At 54.3% G+C, this 27,212-nt stretch overlaps 1 protein-coding gene across 5 annotated transcripts; it reads right to left on the reverse strand.

Annotated features, from left to right (window-relative positions):
• Positions 1–8,646: 8,646 nt before the first annotated feature.
• On the reverse strand, positions 8,647–26,994 carry MED25 (mediator complex subunit 25). Of its 5 annotated transcripts, none has more exons than XM_060083476.1 (18): positions 26,810–26,994; positions 26,669–26,714; positions 26,318–26,442; positions 19,845–19,943; positions 19,305–19,425; positions 18,887–19,049; positions 18,626–18,756; positions 18,299–18,386; positions 18,010–18,203; positions 17,446–17,574; positions 16,715–16,800; positions 16,579–16,636; positions 16,369–16,476; positions 13,966–14,154; positions 13,563–13,634; positions 13,215–13,433; positions 12,790–12,973; positions 8,647–10,462 (listed from the first exon to the last, which is right to left on the reverse strand). In XM_060083476.1, exons 1-18 carry the CDS (start codon positions 26,941–26,943, stop codon positions 10,218–10,220), a joined length of 2,391 nt encoding a protein of 796 aa, XP_059939459.1. In that variant the 5' UTR covers positions 26,944–26,994; the 3' UTR covers positions 8,647–10,217. The 5 variants fall into 5 exon arrangements, with proteins under 5 accessions (XP_059939459.1, XP_059939461.1, XP_059939462.1 ...); XM_060083477.1 differs by lacking the exon at positions 8,647–10,462 and adding an exon at positions 12,205–12,337; XM_060083478.1 differs by lacking the exon at positions 26,318–26,442 and having other exon boundaries at positions 26,810–26,895.
• Between the last annotated feature and the right edge of the window lie 218 nt (positions 26,995–27,212).

The raw sequence follows: 27,212 nt of genomic DNA on the forward strand, positions 1-27,212 counted from the left end.
TTTGGATAGGGGAGTCTGGAGATATAATTTCGGGAGCCTTCAGTGTTGGAATTGATGAGAATGAATGAGAGATCACGAGAAGGTGTGTGTGGACAAAGACTGAGACACTCCATCCCTCTAGAGGTCAGATCTATGAGGGCAACCAGCAAATGAGAGGAGAGACGCATGAAATTTGAGGAGACGCCCCAGGCAAGGTCATATTTCTCATCCTTGTTTGCCTGACCCACTAAGCTGCCTGCCCAAGGGTTTCCCAGGGCTGATGGTGCCCCAACCTGAGCCCCAAATCTGGCCTGGACTGTGGCCAAATAGGGAACTGGTGCTCACTGGACCCAGACTGCAAGTTTGATATCAACAGTTACCTCCAGAGCCCTAACAATGTCAGGACACCCCACCGCTGGCAGCAGGAAGGAGAAAGAACTGTAGGGACAGAAGCCTCCTTCTCTTCCTTAATCTCCCTACATCCTCAGTTCTCACCATTCTTAGCGGTCCAAGCCATTGTGATCTCTTGCCTGGGTAACAGCCTCCTAATTCTTGCCACCTTGACACTCATTCCACTAATCAAAACACTCCAATGGCTTCCCAATGCCCTTAGAATTAAATACAAACTCTTTCTCTAAGGCCCTGCATGGTGGAACCCCTTCTGCTCTCTCCAGGCTGATCTCTTCTGTGCCCTTTCTGTCCTCCACCTAGTTGATGCCTTCCCATCCCTCAGGTCCCATCAGTACACATGTGTTGGTATGAATTCCTAGGATTGTCTAAGCATGGAGAAAGGTGTGCCAGGATACACTCCAGCATGAGGAAAATGGCAATGTCAGAATGTGAAATGAAAACATAGGCTGAAATTCTATTAGTAATATTACAGTACAGCTCTCTGAAACCATCTAGCTTACCCAATTTGCCAGTTTGCAAGCCACTGTTCATTTATCTGTAAAACCTACCCAGCCTAGCTGGCTACTATTATGACAAAGCAATTCTGCTCCCATCTGTTCAGCTGTACACTTCCTGAGGAGTAGCTGTTACCAAACCTGTTTATGCCAGCTATGCTTAAGTTAATAACTTAACCCTATCAGATAAATGAAATATTAATGCAAGAGAGTTGTTTGCATGCAAAGCAGGTTGCCTGCATTGGAAAGAATAAAAGTGAGCTACTTAAAAAAAAAAATGCTGCCAAACTAGATGCAAGCAAAGCAACTGTAAATGATTAAACGGAAAAGCTCATAAAAAACTAGGAAGGTCCAGCCTTCAGTTTGCTTGATAAGTGTCTTTAGGTTCTCAAGTCACTTTTTTTAAAAAATAAATTTATTTATTTTTGGCTGTGTTGGGTCTTCGTTGCAGTGCACGGGCTTTCTCTAGTTGCAGCGAGCGGGGGCTACTCTTCGTTGCAGTGCGCAGGCTTCTCATTGTGGTGGCTTCTCTTGTTGCAGAGCTCGGGCTCTAGGCACGCGGGCTCAGTAGTTGTGGTGCACGGGCTTAGTTGCTCTGTGGCATATAGGATCTTCCCGGACCAGGGATCGAGCCCTTGTCCCCTGCATTGGCAGGTGGATTCTTAATCACTGCACCACCAGGGAAGTCCCTCTCAGGTCACTTTTTTAAAATAAATGGAAATGATAAATGACTTAGTGGTTTATGGGTGCAGTTTATACAAGCATGTGATGTTGTATGAGAACTGGGAGACTTATACTTAAAGAAAAGGTCTTGGGTACTTCCCTGGTAGCACAGTGGTTAAGAATCCACCTGCCAATGCAGGGGACACGGGTTCGATCCCTGGTCCGGGAAGATCCCACATGCCGCGGAGCCACTAAGCCCATGTGCCACAACTACTAAAGCCCGCGCGCTCTAGGGCCCGTGTGCCGCAACTACTGATCCTGCGTGCTGCAACTACTGAAGCCCACGCGCCTAGAGCCTGTCCTCTGCAACAAGAGAAGCCACCGCAATGAGAAGCCCGCACACCTCAACGAAGAGTAGCCCCCACTGGCCGCAACTAGAGAAAGCCCACACAGAGCAACGAAGACACAGTGCAGCGAAAAAAACAACAAAAAGGTCTTGGTTCTACATAGAGGGAAAAGACGAATGTCTTTCTAAAATGTTCTTGATTAAAATAAAACATTTAAAGTGTTTAGATGTTCATTAAGGCTATTTGCCATATTTTTCTAACTCCCCACTGGCCCAGCAATTGAAAGGACTGCACTTCCTGGCCCCCACTACATTTGAGTGGGGCCATGTAATTAATTCTGGCTAACAAGGTATGGGCAAAAATGACACATGTGAATTCAGTCTGGAGCATCTAATTACTGGTGCCAGACCAGAGCACTCTATGCCTTTCCCATGCCACCTGGCAATGTTTAAGATCTCTCAGCGTGGGCTCCAAGCTGCTCCTCCATGTAGCGAGCGTGAGAATATCCGCCTTTTCTATTTCAAGCCGCTGCAGTTTGGGGCTTGTTTGTTATTGCAGCATAACCCAGCCTATCCTGACATAGAAATGTCCTTTTCAAATAATCCTGTTTAACCAATCTGATTGCTTTTACTGAAGGGCAAGCTGGGAGCATGAATAGACACGTATGTGGCACAGACAAGGACATGAAGACAACATGGACAAACAACACTTTACACTACAAAGTGGGGGTGAGGTGATCTCTACCTTGAAGTTTCTCTTTTGTTTTTGCAATTACAAAATAATGTTCTTAAAAAAAGGGGGGCCTAATACACACTCTTCAAGCTCTATACATTCTTCCTTAAGCTTTCTCATCATGATTTGTAATTATTTGTGTCTCCCACATTAGACTGGGAGCTTCTTTAGGACAAAGACCACGTCTGGCGTATTCACAGCTATGTCCCAAGAACCCAGCACACAGCTCTCTGGGTCTAAGTGTACAACCCCCTAGAACACCCTCCATACCTCTAGAGAGGTTATGTAATGTGTTCACTCTCCTGTTTCCCCTTCCGGGGCGCACCAGGAAACCACCTGTCCCAGCTTTCCCGGCAGTAGGAGGGGAAGATTGAGTTCTCACCTGTGGGAGCGTATGCGTGAGCATCATGACGTCACGAGCGAGCGTCACTTCCGGTCCCGGGCCGGTAAGAGCCAGTGTCCGCTCCCCGTGCCCTTGCTCTACTGCCCTTTCCAGTGCTGGAGACTAAGGAGGGTTTGGTTATTGGATGGAAGCAGCAGGACCCCCGAGTCACTGTTGGAGAAGAGCCGCCAGAGGGAAGAGCCTGACCCAGGCTATCATGGTGGGGCAGTGCCGGAGGGAGGTAAACCCTCTGTTAAACCAGTGACATTTAGGGATTTGTTAACATAACATAGTCTGATCCGACCACACACACACACATACACACACAGGGCTCTTTAATCCTATTTGTCTACCCACCACGTGTGCTCTGTAGTCTGTAGCCTCCAGGCCTTCATTTGCACCGTTCCCTCTACCTACTGTGCCCTTCTCTTCAGTGGTACCTATCAAAGGATGACCCATAGCATGTACTTTTCATTAAGCATGAAACTGGGAGTTCTCATTTAATTCCCACGAGGACCCTTCAAGGTTGGCTCATGAGAGCCTCAACTTACAGATATGAGAGAACAGGGTCTGCAAGGTGAGCTCCCTGATTTCTTCCTGCCAACTCCAGGAAGGCAGGGACCACACCTTTTCACTGCCACAGCCCTAACCCCTACCAGGCATCCAGTAAATATTTCCCAAACAAATGAACTGCAAATTTTCGACCTCCAATGTCAACTGGCCCCTGCTTCCTGCTTGGTATTATATACAGTTCCTTGATTACCTCCTAGAGTTTGGTTGATCCTCAGCCATACACACCACAGTGGGTCAGACTGGCTGTTAGAGCTGGTGCCAGACTGTGTCACTTAATTTAAAAACGTATCATTCTTGGAGGGACTTCCCTGGCGGTCCAGTGGTTAAGACTCTGCACTTCCACTGCAGGGGGCGTGGGTTCTATCCCTGGTCAGGGAACTGAGATCCTGCAAGCCATGCAGTGAGGCCAAAAAAATAAAATTAAAAATAAATAAATAAAAATATATCACTCTTGGAAAAGCAATAATAATAAACATGTCTTAGACACTGCTAAGCACTTCATGTCTGAGCTCACCGAAGACTTACACACCGGGCCATGAGGGTGACAATCTTATTATCCCATTCTACAGACAGGGAAACCAAGGACCAGTGAGGCAGGAACCTGAGGTCACAGGCTGAGAGGCAGAGAGAGATCATAAGCCCAGGTTTGCTCTTTTTTTTTTTTTTTTTTTAAGATTTTTTGATGTGGACCATTTTAAAAGTCTTTATTGAATTTGTTACAATATTGCTTCTCTTTTATGTTTTGGTTTTTTGGCCGTGAGGCAAGTGGGATCTTAGCTCCCTGACCAGGGATCAAACCTGCACTCTCTGCATTGGAAGGCAAAGTCTTAACCACTGGACTGCCAGGGAAGTCCCCCAGGTTCGTTCTTAATCTCAGCAGAAGCCTTTGGCCCCTAGTTGGTGGAAAAAATGAGGGGCATTAGGCGTGAACACCACAACTTTCTGTCTCTCCTGCCCAAGGCCCACCCAGGGCTATCAACTAGGGGCTGGGACCCTCCCGTCCTCGTCACTGGGACGCCTCTCACATCTGCCTCTCAGCCACCACCTACCCCCAAAACATGCACTGTTCCAAACACTCCCAGATTGGAAAAACCCAGACGTCGCCCACCTCTAAGCCCAGAGGCCTTTCTCCTCATCTTGAGAGGCAAGGTGCCTGAAGATGGCCGTGTCCTGCCCAGCCTCTTCTGATACAGTATGATCCACACTGGTTAACTGGCAAGATACGAGTTGGTACAGTCACTGATGTGCCAGATATTTCTTGGAGGGAGCAATGTGGCAGTTCTGTTGCCATTTAAAATGGGCACCCCACTAAAAACTAAATAAAATGGGCACCCCACTAAAAACTAAATAAAATGGGCACCCCACTAAAAACTAAATGGGCACCCCACTAAAACTAAATAAAATGGGCACCCCACTGAAAAATAAAAATAAAATAAAATGGGCACCCCACTGAAAAATAAAATAAAATGGGCAACCCACTAAAAAATAAAATAAAATGGGCACAGCAAAAGGTCAGAAACATTCTACACGGCCAACAATAGGGGACTGATTGAGAAAGCTGTGGCATTCCATGGGGGAATACCATGTGGCCATGAAAACGGACAGAGGGGGACTTCCCTGGCGGTCCAGTGGTTGACTCCTCACTTCCAATGCAGTGGGCGTGGGTTCGATCCCTGATCGGGGAACTAAGATCCCACATGCCGTGGGGCGTGGCCAAAAAAAAAGCGACAGAGGGCTTTTTGCCCGGGTAGAACCTGCAAGATGCTCTGTCAGATGGAAAACGTAACCTACAGGATAAAGCAGACGAAGTTCTAGAGATCTTCTGTAGAACAAAGGGCCCATAATTACTGACACTCCACTGTGCACTTAAATTTAAGAGGATAAATCTGTTAAGTGTCCTTACTACCCACCCCAACAAACACACACAAAACCAAAGGGACACAAGGAAACTTTTGGAGGTGATGGATGCCTACTACCTTAATTGTAGTGATGTTTTCATGAGTGTACACATATACCCAAACTCAATCATACCTCAATAAAGCTGTTTACAAAAATATAAAGCAGGCTGCCACTGGATAGAAGAGCCAGAAAATGAATATACTTCTCTGTTTGCTTCTACCTGCTCGTTCAGATCTCTGAAAGAATACACAAGAAATTGGTTACTGCTCTCCAGAGGGGGCTGGGAGAGACCATGCATTGGGTTGATTTTGGAGCCTCCAGAAGTGTGAACCACAGAAGGTTTTTTTATGCAAAAAATAAGTTCAATCTTTAAAAAGGCAAATAAATAGAAATAGAACTGGCATACTCCTCAATTTTGAAATTTTCCAGCTGGGACTGTACCACACAGGAATCCCTGCACAAATGAGGGGTTAAAGATGTATGTATATGCTGATTCTCTGCAGCATTTTTGATAATAGTGGAAAACTACACAGCTACCCAAAGACAGCCCCCGTGACCCCCACCTCCTGGTATTATAAACCTTGTATTATCCTCTCAGCCTCAGTGTGGGCTGGACCTAGCAATAGCTGTAATGAACAGAATATGGCAAAAGTGATAGGCCATCACTTCCACCATTGAGTTACAAAAAGACTGTGGGTTCCATCTTGGGTACCCTATGAAGAGGCCCACATGGCGAGAAACCAAGGGAGACCTCCAGAGAAGAGCAAGCAAGGAACTGAGGCTCTGTGTCCAGGCACCTGCAAGGAACCAGATCTGGCCAGCAGGGATGTGAGTGACCTTGGAAGTGGGCCTTCCCCCAGTGGAGCCTTCAGATGAGACCACAGCCCCTGCCCACCTGACAGCAACCTTGAGAGACCTTGGGCCAGAGGCCCGAGCTAAGCTGGGCCTGGATTCCTGACCCAGAGCAACTGCAGGACAATAAACGCTTATTGTTCTAAGCCACTGAGTGATGGGGTTTGTTACATATCAACAGACAGACAACTTATGCCGCCAGGATGGTCTGTGGGATTGGAATTTGTCCACTTAATGGACTAGGGAAAGCAACCGTTTAATAACAGGACATAAAGCCTCATGTAACGAATGATGTGGACAAATGGTCATGACTCAAGTGAAAGAAAAGCAAGATAAAGAACATATAGAAACTGACCTCATTTACATAAAACATTTAAGAAGCTATAAACGTGTCTACAACCGCATGCATGTAAACCCAACACCAAACTCATGTATCTGCCTCTGGGGAGGATGCTGGTTAGCTCAGTTTGGGGTGAGAGGGGAGAATGAGGTGTGAAAGGGTGCTTCACTTTTTATTCTACACACTTCAGTGGTTTTTCACCTTTATGAAACTAGAATCCTGTCTATTGCAATAAATTTTTAAGGTTAATTTTTTTAAAACCCAAGATGGTGGGAAAATATATATTAGTGAGTATTGTGTACCTTGAAACAAATAAACCTTTTTTAGAAGGTGTCGTTTTTCTCATAAATTTTTTTCATAGAGGTAGCAGGTAGGCATGCTCTCACCCAAGACAGGTTTCCAACCATTAATGTGTCAGTGTTCTAGCTTTCCTTTTTTTTTTTTTTCAGTTATGTTCTACCACTTTTGCCAGATCTGTTCCTGTGGAAGAATTCTCAATTCCCAGTCTTGCTTCCAGCTCTAAATGCATGGTCCAAAAGCAAACTGGTCAAAAATGAAATGTTTCCAACCGGTCACTCATCCAATTACAACCTTCGTGGATGCCCTGGTGGTACTGACAAGCTGGCATGCATTTTTAGAAGCGGTTTTGCCCTCTAAGAGTGCGTTTTGGCCAATGACAACAACCATGGCTGATAGCAGCTCTCCTGAGGGGAGGGCTGTGCTGAGCCCGCCAGGTACTCCATCCTACGAGGAAGTCACTACTTGCCATGTGGGGAGACTGAGGCTCACAGAGGTGTGGGGACCTGCCCAAAGCCACACAGCTCATTGGTTCTGGAGCTGGAGGCTAAACACTGAGGTGCTAAGGTTTGCACCCTTTCTTCTACACTTCAGCAGCTTTAACAGTACCTCATGCTCAGAGAAAAATGTTCCAGAAAGACGTGCTCTATTAGCGTTGGCCGGTTCTCAGGGGTACTTAAAAGGCTGCTGTCTACACCCCGGCTGTGAAATGTGGAGGTGAGTTCTCCACGTCTAGACCTCCACTCTCCGGGCCCGCCCGTAACCAAGGGCTTTCTCCTGCCTCACCCTGTGTATGATATGCACCCGTGATGACACTGTGACGGTCCCTTTGGTTCCTCTAATTGGGTGCTGAGGTCAAGAGAGCCTCATAGGCCCACAACGGCCAAACCAGTGACTGGAAACATTTCTTTGTCTGATCAACTTGTCCCAGATGGACTGGAGCCTGTGTTTCCCTGCAGGGCAATGTCCACCCTGGTGGGAACGGCACGTGCTGCTCCCCCCTAGTCTTCTTCCCTTTTAGCGGCTTTGGACACAGTCGATCACTCCCCTCAGAAACTCGGCTTCCAGAACACACGTGCCTGCCTGCTCCTCCTGCCCCCCAGCCCCCACCCAACCCTCACACGTGGGTCCTTCTCTGGCCTCTGTCCTTTGTCCTCGCGTCTTCTTCTTCCAGAGGTCACAAAATGGCGGCCCGGTGGCCTCGTGAGACCCACCAGCGGATTTTGTTTGGTCCTCACAGTGTTTTTTGGTTTTAATTTGAATGCAGTTAGGCGGGGCAAGCACTCCCCAAGTTCGCCACAGTCCCCATCAATCCTTGTCGTCTTACACCCGTCCGCGTCACACATTTCCATCACCTGCCTGGTCCCTGGAGCCATCTGAGTTTTCAGAAACCCCTGCTACGCACGCTGCCTGGGAAACCTCACCCGCTTTTCCCTCCTTCGACCGCCACCGGGATCTCCTGCTCCATCTCTCATCTGCGTCAGAATCGCCGAGGGAACTTGTTCCAAATGCTGACGCCCAGCCTCCCTCCCGCCCCCGGATGGATTTGCTTCGACAGTTCTAGATGGTTCTAGATGGTTCTAGGGCAGGGATCGTAAACTCAAATGCCGGCAGGAGCCAGGTGGGCCACATAAATGAGTGAACTTGCCAGGTATAAGAAAAGTCGACGGCCAGAAATATAATCAAATGGAATCTTTACTGAACTCTGGTGAATGCATGGAACATAATACAAACATGTATGATACTGGAGTTTATATTTCAAATCCAAAATTGAAAAAATACAAATTGAAAAATAGAAATATTTAATTACTAAAATTTTTTTTCTTTGTCGTAACTCTTCTGGCTCCCTGACTTGAAGCCGGGAGGCGGACATCATCCCTGCCGCCCCCGGATGTCAACGTCAGGCCTTGGATGTCATGGTGGGATGGGTGGTTCAGAATTCAACCTGGACTCCTGAAGCTGGGAGCGATATTGAACTTGATTCAGTTTTGTAACGGAAAACGGCTGTTCACAAGCGTGGCCACTTCCAAACACGGAGATTCAGGACAACTACTGGAGAGTGGTGTAGGGCTGTCATCTTCCGATGGAACCCACTTAGGAACCAGCAGCTTACTGCCCTGTAGTTCGTTCAATAACTACTATTTGCGGTCTGCATTCACACGATCGACATTAACCAGCAAAGGCAAAGTGGACAGTGTTAGTTTGTTTTCATCAAGTCTGGATGTGGAGAGCCCTTGGGGGGATTTGGTCTTTAACCCCACGAGTTGGGTGGACGTGGTCTGGGCCATGTCTTTCGTTTCTGGAAACCAACTGCAGCAACGAAAGGGAGGCAGAATATTCCCTGCCAACGACTTCCCCACTTTTGCCAGGACTGGGTGAACACGATCATACATTCAAGTAGCTGTTTGTGTACGTCCTTGCGGAGAAAAGAGAGTGTTCAGAAGGGTTGGAACCTCGATCAAAAGTCTCTGACTGACCTTCTCAGGGGAACCAAGGTGTGGCTTCTGCCTCATCTGAAATGAACCAAGTGGATGGACTGCAACGGTTCAGACTGCTTCCACCCGTCCTGTGACGACCAGGTCACAGAGCTTCTATAAAACACATCGGGTCACGTTCATCACCGGCCTGCCTGTGGTTAAGCTACACGAGCCTGTCACGGACGTCGTGTCGTGTGTTCCATTGACTTTCTTAGTAAGGCCAGTGCCTGGTGATTGATGCAACGACCTGAGTCCTCGGATCAAGGCATCCCGTCGGTCCCGTGTGACACTGATCGTTTGATCACCACCACGGTCTGTAGCTGTGCTCAGGCATTTTGACCCGTCTCCGTGAAACCGCATTTCTCTCAACACACAGAAAACAGGTCACTGCCTGGTGTCGGGCCTGCCTTGGCACCGTGTCACAGATTTCTTCGGTCACATCAAGGTTCTCCACACCACAAATAAATAAAGCTAACTGGGTGGTAACAGTTCATGAGCAGCGACAGAAAAGGCCGCGATTGATTTGACTCGTTCAAGCAACGGGACTTGTCAGTCTTCGGATTTCTCTTCACCTCCCCACGGGACGCAGACGCCTGCTGGACTGAAAGGATGGTCCAGACAGACATGAGTTTCTGTTCGGGAGGCGTCATCTCTGCTCCCTTATAAACTTGCTGTCGGTAGGCTGGAATGCCCAGGTGACTCTTTTCACGTGGTTCCGGAGCCGTGCGTGGCAGCCGTACCACTGCTCCCGTCCACTTCCCAAAACCAGCCCTACTGACACGTGAGGCCCTTTTTCAGTTCATTGAGTATCGCGTCTCGCGTCTGCTCTGTGTACTGGTCGAAGCTCTTACTGTGCTTGGATTCATAGTGACGCCTCAGGTTGTATTCTTTCAACACAGACACGATTTTTTTGCATATTAAGCACGTAGGCATGCTCTTCACCTCCACAAAGAAATAGGCTCGCTCCCATTTCTCTCGAAACACGTGGCCCTCTCGTTCTCTCTTTCGTTTTGCCACTTTTGGTAGAGACATGGGTACAAGAAAGATTTCACTGTCTCCGAACACTACCACAGGAACAACAACAGTGCAAGCCCCGTGCCAAAGGCAACAGCCTCCTGCCTCGTGGTAGGGGAGTCAAGAGGGAGTGGTGGGGACTGTGGCGAACCAGAGAGCACACGCCCCACTGAAAGGGGCAGCTCCAGCCCGTTGTTTGCTAGGCAGAAGGGCGGGCCCAGGGGTGCCAGATCTTCTGACTTGTCAAGAGAAGCCAAGACTGCAGATTTTGTGTGTGTGTGTGTGTGTGTGTGTGTGTGTGTGTGTGCGTGTGTGTGAATCATCCTGATTTTTACAACTAACTTGTTAGGAAAAAAAATGCCACATATGCTAACACAGGGAAGGCCAAACAAAACTCATCTGTAGAGTGGCCCACGGGCCACCAGATTGCAACCTCTCTCCTGGGACGGGGCCCAGGAATCTGATGTTAACCGGCGTCTCAAACAATGCGGATGCTGGTGGTCCAGCTGTGGACCACGCTCTGAGCAACACTGCTCTAGGGTCTGGCAACAGACAACTAATTTTCTGCCCCCGGGCCAGAGCACCCCTGTGCGCCAGCCACGTGTCTGTATCCAGCTGTCCCCTGGACGTCTCTGTAAGGACGACCTGAGGCCCCTTGCCTCATTACATCCCAAACCTGTACATCCTCCTTACGTTCCTGCCGGGTTTCCCATCACCAGGACGGCTCCACTGTCCACCCTGTCCAAAGCCCTGGAAGGTAGGTCTCTGCCTGGGACCTGCAGCCTGCCCTCTCCACATGAGACCTCATCCATTCTGGTGTCTTCAACCACCAAACATATACTGTTGCTAAGGACACACATCCTGAGCTCCCAACACAGCCTTGGTCACTTGGATGTCCCTGGACCATCAGCACTCACTACTGGCTCCTTCTCCCAGCTCCCTGCCTCAGGGAGGCCCACTGCCTACCACACAACCAGGCCAGGTCCTGGGCACCGCCCTCGACCCCACCCGTACGCCCCCAGCTTTCTTTGCACAGCACACTAGTCTCTAGCCTCACCCCTCCTGCCCCCCGACTCGGCCCAGCCCCTCCTCTGGCCTCTCCTCTCCCCAGGGAAATTGCCCCAGACCCCTACCTGCCTTCCATCCTGCCCCATCACATCCCATAGCCCCGAGGGGGCTTTCTGAGAGCCAGCCGACCCAGGCCTGGCCCCTGCTCGTGGCCTCCTGCAGCTCTTCTGCATCCCCTGGACAAGCCTCCAGCTGCGTGGTTTGGAATCTGAGCCCCGTCCCCGCCTGGCGCTTGCCCACCTCTCTAGGCCCCCCTCCCTTATGCTCATGCTTCAGAAGCATGGACTCGCTCCTCTGACCACCCCAAGCTTCCTCCTGCCCCCACACGTTCATTTCTGTGGTCTCCGCACCTAGACCGCCAGTGCCTGCCTTCCCAGCCTCCCTGACTCCTGCTTCTCACAAATGCTGCCAAGCCCAGCTGGTTCAGAGGCCTCCTCCGGGCCCACCTGGCACCCTCTCTAGCTCCACGAGTGCACGTGGTCCTGTGGGCCCTGCTTGCTGCCTCCACATCTCCCTAGAGCCAGGCTGCACCAGACTGCCTGACTCGCCGCCAAGGCCCTGGCCTCACCAGCCCGGGGCCTCAGGGACGTCTGTTGAAGCGAGAACAAGGACAGAGGTGTCTCCCCCCGTCTCCTCCTGCCCAGTCCTGGGGGATGTCAGTGACGGGAGCCGGGGCGTGTGTTAAAAGGAACTTTATTGGGTGTCGGGGGTTCAGATGAGGTCCATGAGGATGTCGTCCTCCATGACGCTGGGCTGCAGGCCCGGCTGGGGGACCGGGCCCCGGGGACCCCCGCTGAGCAGCATCTGACCTGGGGGGCAGTGGGGAAGGGACTGCATCTCCCAGTAGTCCCTAGGGCCCTGGAGGGCCCTGGGCCTGCTTCCTCCCTCCTCCTCTGGGAGCCCAAGGCACTGAGTGGTCTAGGAAGCCCTGGGGGGACCCACAGAGGCGCCTTCTGACGCCATGTGACCACAGATAGTCTGTTTCCCATTAAGCCTTTGGGAGCCCATCCCCCAACATACCTCTCTGGCCCTAAGACTGCGTTTCCCAGCAACCCCAGGAAGACACGCAGGAGGGGAATGGTGGGGAGACCTCCTGCCTCCTTGGTCCCCCAGGAGCCCTTAGAGCCCCAAGAGCCACGGGGGACCCGCTATTCTTCACTCCCAGAACTTTACTTCCCAGAAGTCATTGGTCTTGGGGCTCCGGTCCAGGGGCTGTTGGGATACTCAGTCCAGGACCCTGGCCTCCCCCGAACCCCCTTACCTGGCAGTGGAGCCCTCGGGGGAAGCTGTGCAGACCAAGACTGGGCCGGTGGCGGCGGGTGCAGGAGCGGGGGCCCCAGCTGGGGCTGCCCCAGGCCCTGGTGCGGTGGGGGCAGCAGTGCAGGGGCCCCTGGTGGCTGGAGGTGGTGGAGGGCGGCCTGAGGCGGGGGCACCCCGGTCTGGGGCTGGGAGAAAAAGGAAAACAGCTCAGAGGGCCCTGGTGGGGAGCCCCCACCTCCCCCAGCCCCTCGGGTAGCTTCCAAGGAATCTTAGCAGAATCCCACGTCAGACACATGGGGAGGAGCCAGGCGGGCCGCCCGTCACACCCTCCGATCAAACCAACCTCCCGCCTCCAAGATGAGAGGAATCAAACTGTCAAGGCCCAGGACCCACAACTCCCATCTGCCCCCCACCCCCAAATCTCACCGGTGGTGGGTTGAGGAGGAGGCTCCGCAGTTGGGGGTTGGCCCCGGGGTTCTGGGGCCGAAGTATGGGTCCGGGAGGGGGCGGGCCGGGGGCCGCTCCGGGAGGGCCTTGTGGGGCGCCCGGGGGTGCCTGGGCAGCACCCTGGGGCTGCGGCTGCCCCGTGGCCGTAGAGGCCCCCACGGTACCCTGCGGCTGGGGCTGCGGTGGGCGGAGCTGGAGCTGATGGGAAGAGACGGGGGTGAGGGCAGAGCCCCGACACCTTGACCTCTGCGGTGGGGTCAGAATGAATCACAGCCTCCTCTGGGGCCTCCCCCGCCCGGGCCCTGACCCCACTGTCCCTGTCCTCACCAGGTTCTGCGAGGGCCTTGCCTGGTCTTCCAGAATGGGGCCCAGCCCCGGGGGTGCCTGCTGTGCCCCCATCTGTGTGGGGAGAGAGGGAGCAGATCAGTGGCTGGCGGGGTGTCCCCATGTCGGGGAGGGTCTGTGCCCTGAGAGGGAACCTGTCAGGAGCTGAGGACCTTTTCTGCGGTGGGTGGGCGGGTCTGGGAAGTAAACCTTACGTTCCCAGGTCCCCAAGAGGGGGCTGTGTCTTGGAGATTAGACAAGAACACTAAAAAAGGAGAGAAACGGTGCATGGCAACATGGGGATGGGGCTGAACTTGGCAGGAGTAAGCGTCCAGCGCTGGAGCCCCAGGAGGGCGCTGTGGGGTCCGGCCAGGAGCTCTGGGGCCGGGAGCTCTGGGGCGCTCACCCCGCGCTGCTGCTCCAGCTTCTGCTGCTGGACCTGCTTGTGGTTGGTGATGACCTGCCGGATGCCGTTGACGAAGCCGCTCTGGTCGTAGGGGATGAGGCCCATGAAGATCTTCTTCTTGGACGAGTACAGGAGCATGAGCACGCGCACCTCGCAGGGGGCCGTGTGCGGGAAGTGCACGCAGCCCGCCTGTGGGAGAGGATCAGAGCTGGTCACACCCCGGAGGAGGAGGCCTCCCACCCCTCCAGGTTTCAGATGGTTCTAGAGGCCCCACAGGCCGGGAGTGGCAAGCTTTCTGCTCTGAAAGGTTGAGGAGACTCAGGTGTGGCCTGAGGCTGCTCCAGAGAGCTGGGTGCCCACAGGAACAGGGCGAGGCTGGGCACCTGTTCACTTGGGCACTTGCTGACCACCGGGCAGGAGAGCAGAGAGGAAGTCCCCCCAACTGTGCCACACCACGGGAGGCTGCCCTCCTCAAAGCCCCACTGGGAGGGCTCACGGCTGAGAGGGAGGGGCTTCAACACAGAGCTGACACTGGAACCATGTGATCAATGGTGGTGGCGGATACGTGACTGACTGGGAATCCAAGAGGCCCTTGGGGGCGCCACACCCTCTGGGCCTCAGTACCTGCAGGGAGAACCTCGGGCGGCAGCACCAACGTCACAAGGGATGTGACTCTGGGATGATACACGTCAGGCATCCTGCCCACGGCTGGACACACAGGAAGCACCCGGGAAACATTAGCGAATGTCAGGTGAGGCCGTAACACGCAGGGTGTTCAGGAGGTGGGCTCTTGGGGGAGGAGGGGCTGATAAGACTGAGGTCCCCCCTGTAGAACCTTGGCCAAGTAAGCCTTGCTTTCTCATGCGAGGCAGAACCTGCTAGTCGCCTACCATCTGCCCTTCTCCCCTGGGCAGAGAACACCGATTCCGTTTGGGAAGCAACACTCATGGGTGCCTGTTCCCCGATGCTCTCCTCTGCAGCCAGGGGTGGCCCAGCGGCCTGGGTCTGGCCCAAGACGTGAAGGGAAGCCTGCCTGAGAGCGTGGGAAAGTGCTTTCCTAAAGAAAGGGAAATACACGGCTGATGCCACGCCTCCTTCTTGCCTTCCTACGTCAAGTCAAACAAGAGTCCTCGAGCTTCGAAAGCCATCTTACCACCACGAGAGAGAAGCCAAGAGAACCCCAGAGATCCTGGCCCTGACGTCATGGGGCTACATAACTAACCCCGAGAGCTGCTCACCTCTGGATGTCCTGTTACGTGTCACAAATGAATGCCTGCTTGTACAATGCTCAGTTTGGGGACATCCCTCTCAGAACCCGGCCGCCATGCTGTGAAGATGCCCAAGCCACACGGGGAGGCCACATGCGGGCACCCGGATGGCCAGGCCCAGCTGAACCCCACTGACAGCACCACGTTGAGTGGGCCAAATTGCACCTCCAGCCCAGGTGAGCTTTCACATGACCACAGTCTCAGCCGCCACCTGACGGTAACCCCAAGAGTCCCCAGGCAAGACGAGCCCAACTGAGCCCAGCTGACGCACACAGGACTAGGAGAAAGAGTAAACTGCTGTTGTAAGCCTCCGCCCCAATCATCTATCTGCTCTAAAAACTCTGCTGGTTGGGTGTACTGCTATTTGCAGTGGAAGGGATTCCCAACTCTCAGGATCACCTTCTTTGTAGAACTTTCCTGAGGATTCCATGAGGTAACCCGCGAAAAGTCCCCTCTCCTAGAAAAGTGCCAGGCCCACAGGATGTACTCAACTGGTTCCGCTCTATTTAGAGAGCCTCCCTCAGTGTTATGAGTTGAACTGTATCCTCCAGAAAGACATGCTGAAGTTCCAAACCCCAGCACCTGTCAGTGTGACCTTATTTGGAAATAGAGTGTTTGCAGATGTAACAAGTTAGGATGAGATCATTAAAGTAGACCCCAATCCAAATGACTGGTGTCCTCATAAGACGACAGAGACACACACACAGGGAAGAAACACACAGAGGGAAGACAGCCATGTGACAACGGAAACAGAGACTGGAGTTTTGCAGCCTAAAGCCGACCCCGCCGGGGGCTACCAGCTGTAGGAGGCAAGGAAGGCTCTTCCCCTAGAGGCTTCAGAGCACGGCCCTGCTGACACCCTGACGTCACTCAGACGCCTCTTTTCTGGAAGCGCGAGAGGATACACTTCTGTCGTTCCTGGCCCCAGGAAGCCAACCCAGCAAACCTCGTCCAAGCCACGGGTTTTAACATGGAACGGACCTCAATCTGGTGCATGTTGCAATTATATAAAAAAAAAAAAGCTAAGGCTGAGGAACGCGAGGTCACAAAGGCAGCCCCACCATCAAAACTGGCTCCCTTGGGCCCAGGACGATGGGGAATGGACACCTGTCCCCCACCCGCCCACCCCACTCACAAAGCCGTTGCCCATGATGCGGTAGAGGCCTTTGAGGGAGTCCAGGTCCTTGTTGGTGAAGTGGAACTGGACCATCCTTGAGTTCCGGAACAAAGGGCCCAGGGTGGTCTGCGGGAGACACTGACGTCAGCCGGCGAGCGGAGCAGGGACGTGAGGCGGGGGGGGACAGAGGCGGGAGGGGGTGGGCGGCTGTCCTCTCCCACCACTCACCAGCAGCTGCTGTGGGATGAGCTGCATGATCAGCTTCTGGGGCCACTGCTCTGTTTTCCTGGGGCAACAACGGGAGGGGTGTCAGGAAGATGCACACCCCAGCTCACTGCCCACCCCACCCCCAGCAGGCACCTACAGGTTCTCGCCGTGATTCACGTAGACCTGACAAGGCAGTGACCGAGTCAGCTTGGTGTTGGCGTCCACGGAGGCAGGTTTGGGCTTCTGAGGGGAAGAAGAGCATGTCATGGTGAGAAAGGCCCCGAGCCTCCATCCCCTTGGCCTCTCCTGCCCTACCCTGGGAGCCCCAAAGCTCAGGACCCCCACCCCAGTTTAAGTCCCACGAGCCCTGGGCCCCTCCGCCAGACCATCAACCCCACAATCCTCTAGCCTTCAAATTCCACAAACGCTGGGGCTCCTCCTCTTGCCCCCGAATCCCACAGCCCTCTGCCCCCTAGATGCCACCATCCCCTGGATCTGCCCTGGACCGAGAATCCAAGACCTCTCTCTCTCTTTTTTTTTTTTTTTTTCCGGTACGCGGGCCTCTCACTGTTGTGGCCTCTCCAGTTGCGGAGCACAGGCTCCGGACGCGCAGGCTCAGTGGCCATGGCTCACAGGCCCAGCCGCTCCGCAGCACGTGGGATCTTCCCGGACCGGGGCACGAACCCGTGTCCCCTGCATCAGCAGGCGGACGGACTCTCAACCACTGCGCCACCAGGGAAGCCCCCAAGACCTCTCTTAATCCTGAATTCCGGGCTATAAATCCCACGTGTCCTTGGGACTATCCTCAGGACCACAAGTCCCACGACCCCATGGGGGCCCCAGCCTAACCCTGCACCCCACCAGGCCTGGCCCTATGGACCCACTCACCTCCTGCCACTCGAGGACCCCGCTCCAGGCCAGGAGTTTGTTGGAGACTGACTGCTGCCCGCCGAGGGCCGGGGCCCCGAGCTGGGCCGGAGAAGGGCCATTCACCCCTCCTGGGGCCACGGTGCCCGCCTGACAGAGGGGAGGAAGGAGGGCCACGGGGCAGGGTCAGACCATCTTCTGGGAGGGAGTGTCCTGAGAGAGGGACAAACCAACAAGCGGAACGGGACGGAGGCCCCTTCCTCTGCACCCCCAGGCCCAGAACACCATGGGGCCGAGCCTGGGACCATAAATGCTCTGACCCTGTAGGATTCAAAGACTCTCAAGCCCCTGATGTCCTGCGCTCCCAGGATTCCTCGGGCTCCTCAGAACAGCCTTCACCCACCCGGAACCACAAACTCCATGATCCTGCCCCCGGACCCGCTAGTCTCGGTGTTGCCTATAGCACAAGCTCCATGAGCCCCTGAGGACCCTGAACAACAAGGCCCATGTGCCCCTGGGCCCTCCTCAGAAAGGCCAACTGCTCCTCCCCTGCACTGTGTTAGCAGCCAGAAGGCAGGTACCTACCATGGACGGTGCTCCTGGCTGTGCAGGGGGTGCCAGGCCCGGGCCAGGGGCCACAGTGGAGACCAGGCTGGGCTGGGAAGCAGGAGGTGGCTTGGGGGCGCCGGGGGGCCCTGGGGGCAGCGGTGGGGCCTGGGCCTGGCTGTAGGGGGGACCCACTCCTGGAGCGGCTTGCTGAAGGGGGTTGATGGGCGAGACTGCGGGAGAGACCAAGGGAAGCGGTGGGGGCAGGTGTGCGGAAGAGTGGCCCGGCTGCCCCCCCCGCCCGGCCACATTCCCGCCCAGGACTCACAGCGAGGGCCCAGCCCAGCCTTCTGGCTCTTGGCAGCCTCCACTGCGTTCTGGGCAGCGACCTGGGCTGCACTCAGGTTCCCAGGGACCTGGCAGTAGAGGGGAAGGGCTGGTGAGGACCACCCTCCCCAGCCCCAATATCGCAGGAGCTCGTGACTCCCATCACCCCACAGGGACGTGATTCCCCAGCCCTAAAAGTTCTACCCTCCAGGTGTCTCAAGGGAGACGCCCATCACCCCCAAGGCCCAACATCCAGCTAGGTCTCTCCCAAGGGGCCAGGGCTCCCGCAAGGCCCCAGGGCGTGTCCCTTCCCTGGTGATGTTTGCACCTGGTACTGCTGGGGGACGGGGGGCAGAGGCTGCTGGGGGGCTGCTGAGAGCGTGGCCCCCGAGGGTGGTGCTGGAGGCAGGGGCACAGGCTGCTTCGGCTGCAGGGGGCCGGGGGCTGAGCCACCTCCGACTGAGAGCCAAGGATGGACGATCGAGCCCCATGAGAAGGGGATTGAGAGACGGGAAGAAAATCCAAGTCAGAAGAAGCCGGGGAGGACGCCCCTCCCACCCCCGTCCCCCCAGCAGCACCTGGGCCTCACCTGGCAGCACAAGCCCCCGCACCAGCACCATGTGCCGCGGGTCCTGGCTCACGTCTGCTGGCGGCTGCAGCGGCTCCAGCATGGCCGGGGGAGCTGCCTTCTCGAACAGAAGCCGCAAGGCAGGCAGCTTCCGGGGAGACACGATGGAGAAGTAGATTCCTCGCTACAGGAGAGGGGACAAGCAGTCAGGACAAAGCCACCAGGCCAAGCCCTGGCTGTCACACCTGCTGGGCCCTAAAACCAAATCCCATCAGGCTTTGGGACAGGTGCCCTCAAGACCTGTATTAGCTGCCCCAGAGAATTCTGGGTTATAGTTCTGCCAACAGGCGGCAGCAGAGCTGGCCACGGAGTCTGTGACGATCCTGTGACCCAGGACGGCAGGCCCCAGCCCTCCTCCCTCAGACCCAGGAGTCCTCACCTCCCCAATCTTCTGCACGAGGGTCTCGGTCGTGCACCCAGAGTACGTGGTGCTCTCAACAGCAGGCAGCAGGTACGGGGGCGAGTTACAGATCAGGAGGCAGACGCGGTGTGTCTGGCCGCTGCCGAGGACAAGGAAAGGTGTGGAGCGCGTGGCAGCAGGGCCCTGAGCAAAGGCCCAGAGCCGGCCCCGGCAGAGGTGCAAGTCCTCCGGCCCACGGGAAGTCAGGAGTCAGGCCCCTATCTCACGGCGGCGAACACTGAGGCCCGGAAGAGGCTCCTGACTCACTCTAAGATGCCGGGCGAGCAGGGCAGGCAGGAAGCAGACCCAGGGCCGGCTCCCCTTTGATGAGGACACCGAGACTGGGCACGGGCCAGGTGTCCTCAGCAGAACACCGCCTGGACACCGCCTGCTTCCTGGCCCCAAGTGTCGGGCACGCGGAGCCCACCCACCTCCCCACAGTGCGGCTGGGGGCGGAGCCCCACGACAGGCAAGGCCGGCTGCGTGCGCGGTGGCCAGAGGCCGGCGCGGGCCACTCACATCTGCTCCCGCATCTTCCTGAAGTCGTCGAACAGCTGCAGGGCTGTGCTGAGGCCTTCTGCGATGAGGCTGCAGCTCTCGCCACCCCCGCCCATGAACCTGCAGGGGGCCAGGCGGTCGGTCAGCCCCCGGGGGGCCCTGCGGCTCCAGCCCCCAGCTCCTGGGCCACGCTGGAAGGGCCCGAACCTGTGCCATCCCTCTTCGTAGACTGGGCACCTTGGGACAGGGACACTGCAGAGTTTCCTGCTCTATCCCCAGTGCCGGCACGAGGACAGGGGACATTTGTCATCTCCTGCAAGGCAGTCCCTCTGGCGAGAGGCCCCATCAGAAGATGGAACAGAGAAAGGGCCCAGGACTCTAAGCCCAGGATCCTGTGCTGTGTCCCAGTCCCTGTGCACCTTGCCCTCTCTGGGCCATCTGCCCTGGCCTCACCCCAGCTTCCCAGCCTGGTGCAGGGGCCTCCTCTGTCTTCCCAGTGTTATGGGTTGAACTGGGTCCCCCAAAACAGGTATGCTGAAGTCCTAGCCCTCCACCACACCTTAGGATGTGACCTGATTTGGAAACAGAGTCTTTACAGAGGTAAACAGGCTACAATGAGGCCCTTAGGGTGGCCTTAATCCAATATGACCGGTGTCCTTATAAGAAGGGGGACTTGGGACACAGAGACAGACACACTTAGAGGAAAAGCGATGTGGATGTGACGAGACACAGGGAGAACGCCACGTGGAGATCAGAATGACACTGCCACAGGGCAAGGAATGTCTGGGGCGACCAGAAGCTGGAAGAGGCAAGGAAGGAAAGGAACCCTCCCCTAAAGCTCCAGAGGGAGCACGGCCCTGCCCCCCCATCTCAGACTCCTGGACCCAAAACTGCGAGACAATACTTTCTGTTGCTATAAGCCACCCTGTTTCTTGTACTGTTACAGCAGCCCCAGGAAACTACTACACACAGATCTGGGTTTCTCCCCCAGCTGATCTACAGAGGGGTCACCAGTGTCCGTCCCCGTGAGGCCTGTGGCAGGCCTCTGCTAGACTGCAGCTGTTATCACCATGATTCTTTGGGTCACGTGGTCGCAAGGCTGACCCTTTGCCGCAGGGGACATCTGTGCAGACTGGGCCCCGCTCTGGGAGCCCTAAGGGCCCTGTTGCTCTGAACCATGGCCCCTGTGTCTGTGTCGGCACCTGTCTCCCCGACAAGGCAGGGACGGGGTCTGTGACCTCCCTTGTCGCCAGCCTCACCAACCCCACCCCGCCAAGCCTGGCACAAGGGAGGCCTTGGGAACTGTGTGTTACATAAACAAATGGCTTCAAATCCAACCCTGGCCATCAAGGCCAGAATAGAGCCAAGCCCTCAGCTGGGCATCTGGGGCCCTGCCCACCTTCCACTCCATCCTCTCTGGGTGCAAGTCCTCCAGAGCTTCTTGGGTGTCCCTGGACTCCGTGATCAGCCACGCGCCCAGGCATCTGCCTGTGCTGTCCGCCCCAAGACCATGTACCGCTGCCCCTTCTGGCACAGGTGGAAACCCTGCTTACCTAACCAGACACCCAGCCCAGTGTCATCCTCCTCCAGGAAGCCTTCCTCACCTGCCCCCTGATCTCAGGGCCCACCCTCGATCACATCACGTGTCCCCCAATACCGCGAATGTCAAGCTTCCTTCCACAGCCCACCTCCCCTCCAGACGGTGCAGCCCTCAGTGAGGGAGACCCAGTGGTCTGAGCCGCTCTAAAAGTACACACAGAGTCCCGGGAAATGCCTGCGGAGTAAGTGAGCCACCGGAGCATGACCCCTCTGTGCCCTACCTGAATGCTTTCCCGGTGTGGACTTCTGCCCTCTGCTCCCACTCTCAGGGTGCTCAGGCCACACCACTGTTCCTCCCCATGACCCACTCCCCAGCCCTCCTCTTCCTCACCACCGAGACTCTGGTTTGCACAGGAATTTGCATGGCACAGAGTTGGGGGAGACCCCGATAAATGAACCAACTCTGGACCCACCCTACTGCCAGCTTCCTGTGCTGGAAGAAATCAAGCCATCTTCATGGCTGGGGCTAAGGAGACAGGGGTGAGGGGGCAAGGGGAGAGACAGGAAGCAACTGCTTCAAGCATTCGGGGTCTCCTTTTAGGGTGATGAAAATGTTCCAGAACTAAATAGAGAGGGTGGTTGCACAACACTTTGAATGTACTAAACGCCACTGAATTGTTCACTTTAAAATGACTGCGTGTTGGACTTCCCTGGTGGCGCAGTGGTTAAGCATCCGCCTGCCAATGCAGGGGACGTGGCTTCGAGCCCTGTCCAGGAAGATCCCACAGGCCGCGAAGCAACTAAGCCCGTGAAGCAACTAAGCCCGTGCGCCACAAATACTGAGCCTGCGCTCTAGAGCCCGCGAGCCCCAACTACTGAAGCCCGTGTGCCACAACTACTGAAGCCCACGCGCCTAGAGCCCGTGCTCCTCAAGAGAAGCCACTGCAGTGAGAATCCTGCGCACCGCAACGAAGAGTAGCCCCCGCTCGCCGCAACTAGAGAAAGCCCTCGCGCAGCAATGAAGACCCAATGCAGCGAAAAATAAATAAATATAAAAAGTAAATAAAATGACTGTGTGTTGTGTGAATTTCACCTCAATTTCTAAAAAACTAATTTATGAAGGAAAGTGCCATTGACCACTTTGAGATCCCAAAGCTGGCTTTTCTTCTTATTGAACAGTAAGCATAAGCCATCTTTTACCAGCTCAGAGAGAAACACATAACAAATATTTTGTCCAAGAAATGAGAAAAACGGGCAGTGGGAGAGGGAATTCCCTGGCGGTCCAGTGGTTAGGACCCCACGCTCTCAACTGCCGAGGGCCCAGGTTCCATCCCTGGTCGGGGAACTAAGATCCCACAAGCTGTGTGGCGCGGCCAAAAAAAAAAACAATGGGAGAAAGCATGACCAGTTGCAAAATACGTTTTAAATATCATAAAGTTTCAAATAAACCCCTCAAGTAATAAACATAAAGTAGAAATGAAACGATTCTTCATCCTCATGCCTCTGACCCCACTTGTTCCGCCCGATGTCACACCACTGAGTCCTCACCACCCACTTTCACGGGCTAACAGGCCCCGGGAGCCCCCCAGGGGGACTGAAGGAACACGAACAGCAGCCAGCTCTGACCAGGGACTTCCTACTGCCAGACCCCTGCCCAGCCCAGCACCCCGGGGAAACACTGGCTCCAAGAGGGCGAGGACTTTGCCTGCCTCACACCCCGACTCCTCGGTGCCTGGAACAATTTGCCCCACAAACATCTGTTGAATGAATGAAGGCACAGATGAATGAATAAATGCACAAATGCACTGTCACAACGCTATGGGGAAGACACTTGGGCTATTTTCCTTCTATCCTAGCCTTTTTTTTTAATCCTTTTTTTATTATTATTAATTTATTTATTGGCTGCAATCGGTCTTCGTTGCTGTACGCGGGCTTTCTCTAGTTGTGGCGAGCGGGCGCTACTCTTTGCTGCGGTGCGCGGGCTTCTCGTTGCAGCGGCTTCTCTTGTTGTGGAGCACAGGCTCTAGGCACGCAGGCTTCAGTAGTTGTGGCACAAGGGCTCAGTAGTTGTGGCGCATGGGCTTAGTTGCTCCGCTCCATGTGGGATCTTCCCGGACCAGGGCTTGAACCCATGTCCCCTGCATTGGCAGGCGGATTCTTAACCACCAAGCCACTAAGGAAGTCCCTACCCTAGCCTTTCTGATGCTGGGTCACTAGCTGTAGGGGGGAGGGGAAACTGCCCCTCTTGTCAGAAAGGAAAATGTAACATCAGAAATGAACCTCTCCAAAGCAAGGACGTTTCAAAAATCACACTGCCTGCTTTGTTCCGTAAGTGATGGATGTTCCAGGAAAAGATAAGATTTCTCCAAGCGTGAACAAAACTTGCTGACTTTCTTCGTGATCTCTGTTACAGACTGGCCCTGAATGCCACAGAAACTGAATTTAGATAGTTACATAGGACTTGATAAAACAGTGACGACTGTGAATATTAAATAATGGCTTAAAACGTTTATCAGCTGATTGGGAGGATTCTGGTGAGCATTAAGCACACAAAGCTTTTTTATGTGGTTATCGGTGCAGCGTATTCTAGGTTGGTTAAAGGGGAGGGTGAATATGGAATGAAAGTATTCAGAAAGCATTTCCCTCTTATTTTCCCAGTGCCCTTAACATATTTAAAGAAGGGGGTTTAACTGCTTTTCCTGACAGCCACCAGAAGGTTTGGTTTCCTGGTGATTATCTCCCCCACAGCTTTCACTTGTTCATTTATTCAGCAAAGGTCTCCTAAGGCCTCTTGGGTCCCAGGCCCCAGCTGGAAGCAAACAGCAGGAGAAACACCCAAGTCCTGGACATTCACAGTCCAGAGGTGTGAAGCTGTGACAGGGAAACACCTGGGAGCAATGGGGTCAGAGGAGAGAGCAACTGGCTGCTTGCCAGTATCAGGGAAAGGACATTTGAGTTGGGTCTTGATGTTTATATACGAGTTTACCAGGGGGGAACCAGAGTATGAAGTGCATTCTGGGCATTCATTCATTTACTCACTTGTTCAACAAAGTTTTCCTTAGGCCTCCTTTGTACCAGGCCCTGTGCTGGGCGCTAGAGACTTGAGGGACATCAGACTTGGACTTGGGCCTCAAGGAGCCCCCATTCAACATTATTCAAGTCTTACCACAATCTAGTCCAGAGGTTCTTAAACGGGGTGGATTCTGCCCCCAAGGAGATATCTGACAACGTCTGGAGACATTTTTGTTTGTCAGACTGGGGGAGGGAAGTAGCCACTGGCATCTGGGGGGTAGGGGCTGGAGATGCTACTGAACACCTTTCAATGCACAGTACGGCCCCCCAATAACGAAGAATCATTTGGCCCAAAGGGTCAACAGTGCTGACGCTGAGAAACCCTGCTCTACCCTGACCATGAATTCTATAGACCATGAGGGGGAAACTTAAGAGTCAACTTTGCAGTGAACATGCAGCACCCAGTCCAGCGCATACAGCCTGGAACAAAGCAGGTGTTCAACAAACATTTGCTGCAGGGACGTACAAAGGTAACAGCGAACTGGTGTTATTTAATGAACTCTGACCAGACCCTGAGCTGAACACAGTATGAAAATCAGGTCCTGTGATCCTCCCAAGAACGCTGAGACATGGACGACTACTATCCATCTGCAATCCAAGAAACTGAAACACGAAACAACAGCAAATGCTTAGGTAGCACTTAATACTTGTCAGGCACTCTTTTAAAGAGTCATCAACTCGTTTAATTCACGGAGTATCCCTACAAAGTCACGGTAACCATGTCTCCAACGTTCCTCGTCTCCTAGTATCCACGCCCCCTCAAACACTGGACAGGACTGACTTGTGTACTAAACAGAATGTGACAGAAGTGATGGTGTGTGACTTCCAAGATTTGATCATAAAAAGCTCTGTGGTTTCCTCTTTGCTCTTTCTGTTGGATTGCTCAGGCTGAGGAAAGCCAGCTGTTGGAGGACACTCAAGCAGCCCCACGGAGACACCTTGACGCTAACATCTGGCAAGGAATCGAGGCCTCTAGCCAATAGCCATAGGGTGAGCCACCCTGTAAATGTATCCTCCGGTCGCAATCAAACTGTTGGATGACTGCAGCCCAAAGTCATGGTGACTGCAATCCCACAAGAGACCCTGAGCTAGAACAACCCATCGAAGCCACCCTTGAATTCCTTACTTACAGAAACCACATGAGATGATAAATGTCTGTTGTCTTAAGCAGGTTAAGTTTTTTTTGTTTTTTTTTTTTTGGCCGTGCCTCCAGGCATGTGGGATCTTAGTTCCCAACCAGATATCAACCTGTGCCCCCTGCAGGGGCAGTGTGGAGTCCCAACCACTGGACCGCCAAGGAAGTCCCAAGCTGCTAAGTTTTAATCTGTTACCCAATAGTGAATAAGTAACACGATAACTATAAAGACTACTAACCTTCCCGTTTTAGAGACAAATTATATGAAACACAGGGGACAGAGAGTTCTGTTGTGGTGGAGCCATGCTGTGGCCCCAGTCTGTCTGCACCTGCAAGAGCCTGCAATGGGAACTATCACAATTCACTCCAAAGCACAGAGGCCTAGCTTATCTGGGCAGCCCCACCCCTCTTGCACTCAGGCTTCAATGCCTCCATCTGAAAATGGAGAACTAGAGTAGAAATGAGAAGCAACAAGCTGAAAAGGGAGGAATCACACGTGGGTGCTGGAGTTCCACAGGCCTCCTTGACTGGGAAGTTCTTTCTACTTCCGAGCCAGACAGCAACATCAGCTAAGCACACAGAACCGACCACAGAAGTGACTTAGGGATAAAACCACAATCCCCATCCCAGTCCTTTTCAGCCAACTAATGTGAGGGGATGGATCCTGCAGCTCAAATCCAAGCCACCATTCCTCCGCGGTCCGTCACAGGGTCCCCCAACCCTTCCCAAAGCCCAGAAAAGAGCTCACTTAATGCCATCGAGCCAGGTGACAAACTCATAGGCGCTGCTGGTGGGAGCGTGACATTGTACGTAGGACTCTGGGGCGCAGTCCACCGTGTTGAACACCACGAGGCTGTACTGGGTCCCCCCATACTGGAAGGGGAGGACAAAAACATTCTTCATCTGGGACCCCCAGCTCCCTTTTCCCTCAGGGGAGTTGGGGCTCCCAGCTCCCCGTCCCTTAGACCCAGGAGTCCAGACCCCAGCCCCTCCCACCTCAGACCCAGGAGTCCAGGTCCCCGCCCCCTCCTCTCTCAGACCCAGGAGCCCGGATTCCCAGCTTCCCTCTTCCCTCAAACTCAAGAGTCCCAAGACTCACGTCTCCCCCGAAGTCCGTCTCGGCAGGAGGACCACCATTAAAATACCTGTGAAGGTCGGAGGTGAAAGGTCGGGGTGAGGCAAGAGGCTGTGGAAAACTAAAGTCGGAGGGCGGGGTTGGAGTCGCGGAAACGGCACTCACTCGATGGCCGGGAGCAGGTAGTGCTTGCGGAGCCCCTCGAAGTAGGGCCCCAGGTTGGCCGTGCCCTCAATTACAAACACCACGTCAGCTACGAGGCCCCCGGCGCGGGCCGGGCCCTCTGACCCGGGGACCATGCCCCGCGCCGCAGCCGCCACCGCCGCCGTAGCCACTGCGGGATGAGCGGAAGTGCGCCTGCGCTGCGCGCGCACCCTCGCCGGACGGCCTTGCGTCGCTGTTGACGCTCTAGCGGCCATGTTTGTGCGGGGCACCCAGGGCTGGTAGGTTTATCTCCATCCTCCTTCGCACCCAGTGTGTGCAAGACTCAAAAAGGACCTAGCGAAGCCCTTCGGGGGCCTGATGTGGGAGACTGAATTATTGGCAGAACTGTCGAGAGCGAAATATA

Source organism: Mesoplodon densirostris, chromosome 19 (genome assembly GCF_025265405.1).
Source record: "Mesoplodon densirostris isolate mMesDen1 chromosome 19, mMesDen1 primary haplotype, whole genome shotgun sequence".
NCBI lineage: Eukaryota > Metazoa > Chordata > Mammalia > Artiodactyla > Ziphiidae > Mesoplodon > Mesoplodon densirostris.